Raw genomic sequence first — 8,245 nt, forward strand, 5'->3', positions numbered from 1 at the left:
CCTACAGTATGAAGGCGGGCTTAGGCATGCCGTCATATTAACCCTTTCAACAATTTCCTACTACTCTACAGCACAGATGGTTGAGAAAGCTTCTAAGAATCCTTACCTACATTTTTTTTTCAATTGTTTACTACAAAACTATGCAGTCACTGCAAGATTTTATTTTTTTTTGGTATCCAGAAAACGTGCACTTATTTTACTAAATTGAGCTGTCATTATAATTGTAGTAAATTGAGACCACAATTCACTAAAATGAGCGCACTATTTAGTCAAACGTGCACACAATTTAGTCAAATGAGCATACTATTTAGCAAAATGAGTCCACAATTTACTATGAGCGCACATTCTCTATACACTAATATATTGGAAAGAGCTCCATACAAAACCTTTGTGCTTCTGATTAACATCTTTCATAGCATTCCTCAAGAAGTCTGTAGAAACAGTTTGTTTATTGCAGTGATTTTCAACTGGGGGACTCCAGAAGTACTGCAGACAGTACCGCCAAAGGATTTCATCTGAAGCATTTTTTCCTCTCTTCCAAAAATTAAACACGTACGCTAAATCCCAACATAGGGGTCCATGCTCAGTGTTTCTCTCAGCCAAGGGTTCTTGGGCTGAAAAAAGTTGAAGACCACTGGCTTATTGCAATGGAATTTCAATGAAAGTGAAAGTCAGCAAGTAAGACGTTTGCCACGCAACACCTGAAACTGTAAGGTTCTAACTGTAAGGCAAACTATTTATTTTGTCAGTGGAAGCCACAAAACGGTAACAAAATAATGTTTAAAGACCAATTATGTGAAGTTTATCTTCTCACTTTGGCAAGTAGCCGTATAATAAGCAGGATAATATGTATAATATGTCTGCCGGTAATTATTGGAAAATAAGTCCCAGCAGGGCAAACAGAACCACGATGTACAGCGGAGGGACGATACATTATCCCTTACATATTTAATTGAATTTGTCCCAAAACATGGCAGCATATCATGGTATTTAAACCAGCTGTTTATAGGTATACAAGTTGGACACAGACTGCCAATAACTTTTAATTTTAGTTTCCATGGGGAGGGATTTGTCAAGGCCGAGTCCACACACAGGGGAATTTTCTTTCTGTAGTGTTATATTGAGTAAACAGTTGATTGACTGCAGACACATGTTGAATTGTGACAGAATGCTGGAGTCTTGAGCCAGTTGTGCATTACTGTTGTATCTCACACCAGGACCCTGTCGGGGACTGTGCGTTCTGCGCCAGCCCCGCCCCTTTTACAACTCTGTTCATTGCAGCTGGGTGGGTGAAGGTGTACAGACGATTGAACTTGGGCCTGATTGACCTGCCAATATGAAGGCTCTACTCCCAGGGGTAGACGAGCTCCCTCTCCGCTCCACGTCAACATTTTGTTCTGTTTGACTCATACCCTAGACATACATTGCACAACATTTTGCTTTCTAGTCACTATACTGATATTTATCCTATACTTTAATAAACATTCTTAATATATGACTATCTGCGTGTGGACCTACCCTGTGTTCCTCATACTTTGAGCCAAGTTTGTGTAACACTTTGTATTATGTCACAATAAATGGATCAGAGTGTTGATTGGCCAGTGGCCACGGTAGGACATGAACATAGAACAATATTTCAGCTAAAACATCCTTGTTCTTCTAACTATTTTTAAAAACAGGGATGTCCAGCTTGATGGTTGTAATAATGAACTGTATGGACTGCTGAGATAATATATCCATATCCATTTAACCTCTTGCGCCACCCAGTGGCAATTTAGCACAACAACACAGTAACGCATATGTTTAAGCATTATATTACTATAATTCTTTGGGGTGTAGTATTTCACGATTCAAGTATTTCACAATAAGATTGGGTCTAGTAGCCTATACATTGACGTGAACACATTGTGATGTGCATTTAACACTTGCAATGATCATCACATCTATTAGGTCAAAGTCAAATGTCCTGCAAAAAAAACAAAAAAAAAAACACATAAATAAAGATATACTCCACAAACTGTTTATGAATGATTTAAATATTTATCATTTGCAATTCAGCACTGATTACAAAATCAATATTCTTTCCTATCTTACATCTTAAAGCCATACACCATATCAGAGTTGTGCAATGCAGGGACCATTAATTTCTTGAACATCTTGAATTTCCCCTTGGGGATCAATAAAGTATCTATCTATCTATCTATCTATCTATCTATCTATCTATGTTCTTGGACTGAAAAAAAAGCATCCAATCAAAAGTGCTGTCGTTCTGTTCTCATCACCAATCATCATCCATCTCTAGCCTGTAAGTGGACCTGAACCCTTCTGCCATCAGAAACTGCTGTGGTCCACACTGGCTTGTCCCCAGACCCCTCCTACATCCCAGAATCCAGAAGCATCCAGACCAGCTGCGAAGCATTCCAGCTGCTCGGGAACAGATATCACTGGGTGGAACTGCAAAGTGTCTGAAGAACCCACCATGACGGCACCTTAAAGGAGGCACACAAAGTATACAAACATTTGAGATACTCACAAAAAGTCTAGGATGAACCTAAAATCCACTATAACTTGTACAGGTGAACTTAATGTGACCATCTCGAAACTTCCAACAGTTCAATGTTTCAGTATTTTCTGTACTGAAACATTACATTTCACCCGAAAGCCAGGGTATCCTGGGAATCAAATCTCTGATCTCGGAGCTACCGGCTACTCAACAAGTTGATCCACAGAAATACTACATAGCATGTCCATTTATATGCATTGATATTGTGGGTCACTATAAGCTCCTGTCTATCATATCCATCTACGGACACATAAACAAGGTTCCCTGAGCCACTCACTGTGTGCTACCATCTCCTCCATTCTGTCCCAGACTCTGTAGCTCAGCTGGTCCAGATACTTGGACACGTCCAGCAGCTGCCAAAACCCTGGCTGAGGATGCAGGAAGGCCTCATGAGTTCTTGGTTACACACACAGAGAGAGAGAGAGAGAGAGAGAGAGAGAGAGAGAGAGAGAGAGAACGAGAGGAACAGATGAAGAGAGACGATGAGGTCAGGTCAGGCTAATGTTTGGAAACATAGTTTGCAGATAATTAAAAAAAAAATCAGACACCATACCTTTCTTTTGTTTCTGAAAATGTCTGCAGAACAATAGGAAAATAAAATAAATAAAGGTTATTCTCTTTTAAATGTAATACTTGCCATTAGAGTCCCCATGGTATTGGAATGGACTTTTGGAATTGATACAGTATTTCTCCCATCCCCAGACATGCCCACCTGTAGGAAGGAGACCTCGTCCGTCTCCATCAACTTCTCAATGGGCTTCATCCTCTCAGAGAGGGACGAGATCACCCTCTCAATGGCCTCCATCTTCTCCTCCAGGTGGGCAGTCTTGTCCCTCTCCTCCTGCCTCAGGGCTGCTATGCGCGCCTCCTCCTCTCTCCTCAGGAACTGATGGAGCTTCTCAAACTCCTCCTTTATCTGCGCCTCCGTCTGCACTGCCTGGGCCTGGAACACGGAACCGGAACAGGCAACAACCACCACACAATAAAGACCCTCCAGCAATACCCTGCTACTGCATAATATGATTACACAATACACACAATAAACACAATAAAGACCCTCCAGCAATACCCTGCTACTGCATAATATGATTACACTATACACACAATAAAGATCCTCCAGCAATACAGTTCTACTGAACAATATGATTACACAATACACACAATAAAGACCCTCCAGCAATACCCAGCTACTGCATAATATGATTACACAATACACACAATAAAGATCCTCCAGCAATACAGTTCTACTGCACAATATGATTACACTATACACACAATAAAGACCCTCCAGCAATACCCAGCTACTGCATAATATGATTACACAATACACACAATAAAGATCCTCAGCAATACAGTTCTACTGCACAATATGATTACACTATACACACAATAAAGACCCTCCAGCAATACCCAGCTACTGCATAATATGATTACACAATACACACAATAAAGATCCTCAGCAATACAGTTCTACTGCACAATATGATTACACTATACACACAATACACACAATAAAGACCCTCAGCAATACAGTTCTACTGCACAATATGATTACACAATACACACAATAAAGACCCTCCAGCAATACCCTGCTACTGCATAATATGATTACACTATACACACAATACACACAATAAAGACCCTCCAGCAATACTCAGCTACTGCATAATATGATTACACTATACACACAATACACACAATAAAGACCCTCCAGCAATACTCAGCTACTGCATAATATGATTACACTATACACACAATAAAGACCCTCCAGCAATACCCTGCTACTGCACAATATGATTACACTATACACACAATAAAGACCCTCCAGCAATACTCAGCTACTGCACAATATGATTACACTATACACACAATAAAGACCCTCAGCAATACAGTTCTACTGCACAATATGATTACACAATACACACAATAAAGACCCTCCAGCAATACACTGCATAATAGTTTTACCATTTCACTAAACAATTCTGCATTGTTTTCATTTCATTGTTTTATTTAGCACTTTGAGATCATTTATTTGAAGTAAAGCGCAATATATATAAAATGTATTATTATTATTCATGAACTCACCTTGATGTGTGCCGTTACTCCTTCAAGTAAAGTCTTATTTTTCTTCACATCATCCTCTAGTGATTTTATTAGAGATTTCAGCTCATCCTATTGGGGGAGGGAGAGAGTGCCAATATATAGTACAATGTTCCTTAATTTGTTGTCCGAACATTGCTCTTAAACGTTTCTTTGTCGATATTCAGTTTGTTATTTTGTAACAAGTGGGAAACTATATGATGTTTCTCGCTGGTACACCAAGAACACATCAGACAAACATCATACCGGGTTCTAATTCTAGAGAGAGAACAATGTTCAAACATTTTTGCATTCCATCCTATTCATGGAAGCGTTCTCACCTTGCGTTCATGTGCGGCTTTCTTGGTGGAGCAGACCGAGTGCGTCTTGTGTTCCTGAGTCACACACTCCACACACACCAGCTGCTCCTCATCCTGACAGTAGAACTGGAGCTTCTCCTCGTGCACTGGACATAGAACCTGGGCCTACCCGCAGGAGTCGCACAAAACACGAATTATGGACATAAGTACGGTGGCCGAGAAGGGTCACAACACATGCTATTCAAAAATATCTGCAACCTCAGAAAAAAAATCTGAAAACACTTTCAAACTCAGAAAACGCTGCAAATATTCACAACATGAGCAAATATGGAAACAAACTGCAAACTAGATGGAAAGAATACACTGTAAATTTCAAGGAATATCTCTAAAACACATACAGTACTGTATATGAGAATACATGTTTGTAAGCGAACACATTTTTTATGTGTTACATGTTAACTCTCAATACAGTCAACAAATCCATACACCCTGTTATCCTGCTACAGAACTCACTAAATGCGTCTCAGATTCGGTTGGCGCGGTCCCGGCGCTCCTCTCCTTCAGGTAGGCCTCGCAGACGTTCCTCAGGGCCCGGTTGGGGGTGGGGTTGTGGGCGGAGGTCTTCTGCCTGCAGATGAGACACTCCTGCCGGACGCTGTCCTCCCTCCAGCTCCGCTCCAGGCACGGCCTGCAGAAACTGTGGCTGCAGGGCAGCACCACGGGGTCCGTGTAGATGTCACAGCACACGGGGCAGGACAGGTCGTCCTCCAGGGGGGACACCCACCACACTCCTGCTGCTTCTGCTGCTGCTGCTGATGCTGCTGCTGGTGGTGGTGCTGGTGGTGATGCTGGAGACAGGAACTAAGACAAAAAAAAAAAAACAATGAAGAGAGGAACTTTCACTATATTCAATTATGAAACAGAACAAGGAGAAATACGTACTTAGGGAAAATATTGCGATTCGAGTTAAATTTGTTGTTGATTTGTTACTTTATCATCCTGTTTACTTATTGTGGTGTATGTTGTGTGTGGTGTCTTGAGCTACTAGGACCTTGAATTTCCCCATGGGGATCAATTAAGTATCTGTCCATCTACTGTATCTATCTATCTAAAGGCAAGATTTCAGCACTTCCACATTAAATTACTAATTGCCCATTGTATCTAACAATTGGGTGGGACAATCATCACTGCAAAGTTGAGTAAGTTACTTAACCAGCTAACCATAATATGATTATTCAAATAGATTTTGATTAGTTTTTCACCAGTCAATTTGGTAATTACATAGTGATTATATTCTACTCTCAAAATGAATGAAATTCGTTGTGTTCATTTGTGCTACATCTGTGGCTAATACCTGGTTCTGCCCGGGGATCAACTCTTTCTTCACTGTTGAACACAAACACAAACACATACACACATACACATACTTTTCAGCATGCAGGGTTTTGCAGTTGTGATGTTACTGTGTGGTGTTGCTAAGTATACAGCTAACATGTACCCAGATAGCAACAGTATTAATATTATTATTAATAATAATAATAATAATTATTCATATTAATAATAATACTAATACTAATATAATAATAATAATAATAATAATAATAATAATAATAATGAATTATCTTATGATAATAATCTTATCTCCTCACTGAAAATGCTGTGCCAATGCTACAGTATCTGGGTAGTAGTCCATATACAGCTAACATGATAACACAGCTAACATGTAGTTGAAGATTGTTAAGGCAGAGTAAGATACTTCATCAAAAGCCACTTCCTAGAACCCGTATCGCTGGGGGTCTTAATCCACATTAAGATTTTGCTTCTATTGAGTTACAAATGTGAATTTGGGCACAGTTTGACCCTTACACTGACGATTTCAGGTATAATTTCAGCATTTTTGAGCATTCCAGTCTGGAAAAAATCGACTTTAAATCAAGTGTGCCCCTGTTATTTATTCTGCTGCTGTTGGCCGGTTGCTACGCTCTACCTTGACAACATATTTGGTGTCAAGCTGAACCAAATCCTGCTATGTAACAATGATCAGGTGGCCCTGGGGTAACTTAATGAGAGCAGTGACATATTTCTATAGTTTGTAAATAATTCCATTAATGTTTTTATTCAGTCACTTGAAAGTTTGCATGTTTTGTGTGTGTTTTATTCCATACTAGAATACAAAATGTTAATAGAAGTCTTGAAAGAGCAGCAATATTATTTTTGTGGAACATCATCAATACGTCGAAGACACGCTTCTTTATGCAGAGGACTCACTCTCCATTTTGCGCCCAAAGACATGAACTACGACGAATTATCTTGCTCCGCCTTCACACTCTTTGATGTGGTCCATACAGCTCCCATGCTAACAAGTGAACATGTAGTCCAGCTAACATGGAGCAATTCTGTAGACAATTCTGTACAACCAGAAGTTTCTTTCACTTATCATTCAGATGTGCACACATACACACACACACACACACACACACACACACACACACACACACACACACACACACACACACACACACACACACACAGACTCTCTCTAAATACTTTACCAGATTCTCTGGAATTCACTCCTGTTCCTCCACTGAGGCCCTCTTCTTCCAACACCAAGAGATGGGTAAGTAAATCCAGAGTTCCAGGCTATGCACACACACACACACACACACAATAAAAATATAAACACTGAATGGCATGCTAAAATTACAAAAGAGTAGTGTACACAATGATACACTATGATACATTATGCATGCACACACACACACACACACACACACACACACACACACACACACACACACACACACACACACACACACACACACACACCGTAGGCATCTGTCGGAGACTGGGCGATATGTGCTCTGAGTGGCAGTCCTGATGGGGTGCCTGGACAGGATGGTCAAGCGCACACACGCTGGCTCCAGATCCTTTGGCTCCTTTCTTGGTCCTCCCACGACCCTTCTTCTTAGACGGCAGAGGCTGCTGTACTGTCCCATCGGTAGTTAGTGGAGCGGGATCACTGTGTCTAGGAGTCCAGCTTGACTGGAGGGAGGGAGGGAGAGAGGGAGGGAGGGAGGGAGAGAAGGGAGAGAGAGAGTGAGAAACAGAGAAGGAGAGAGAAGGAGGGAGAGAGAGAGAGAAGGAGGGAGAGAGGGGAGGAGAGAGAGAAAGAGTGAGGGATAGAGAGAGAGAAAGAGAGAGAGGGAGGGAGGGAGAGAGGGACAGGGAGGGAGAGAGAGAGACAGGGAGGGAGGGAGCGGGCAAGCGAGAGAGACAGAGCGCA

General features: G+C 41.1%; 1 protein-coding gene across 1 annotated transcript in view; it reads right to left on the reverse strand.

The window, feature by feature from the left end:
- Positions 1 to 2,027: 2,027 nt before the first annotated feature.
- Positions 2,028 to 8,245, reverse strand: part of LOC134084135 (uncharacterized) — an 11,149-nt gene continuing 4,931 nt past the window's right edge. The window contains exons 6-15 of the mRNA XM_062539852.1: positions 7,789 to 8,004; positions 7,515 to 7,602; positions 6,317 to 6,348; positions 5,476 to 5,823; positions 4,984 to 5,127; positions 4,649 to 4,735; positions 3,276 to 3,506; positions 3,117 to 3,139; positions 2,841 to 2,959; positions 2,028 to 2,489 (exon numbers count right to left, since the gene is read on the reverse strand). Coding sequence (XP_062395836.1) covers positions 2,332 to 2,489; positions 2,841 to 2,959; positions 3,117 to 3,139; positions 3,276 to 3,506; positions 4,649 to 4,735; positions 4,984 to 5,127; positions 5,476 to 5,823; positions 6,317 to 6,348; positions 7,515 to 7,602; positions 7,789 to 8,004 — 1,446 coding nt within the window. The 3' untranslated portion in view covers positions 2,028 to 2,331. The remainder of the gene's footprint in view (positions 2,490 to 2,840; positions 2,960 to 3,116; positions 3,140 to 3,275; positions 3,507 to 4,648; positions 4,736 to 4,983; positions 5,128 to 5,475; positions 5,824 to 6,316; positions 6,349 to 7,514; positions 7,603 to 7,788; positions 8,005 to 8,245) is intronic.

Source organism: Sardina pilchardus, chromosome 1, assembly GCF_963854185.1.
Source record: "Sardina pilchardus chromosome 1, fSarPil1.1, whole genome shotgun sequence".
Lineage (NCBI taxonomy): Eukaryota > Metazoa > Chordata > Actinopteri > Clupeiformes > Clupeidae > Sardina > Sardina pilchardus.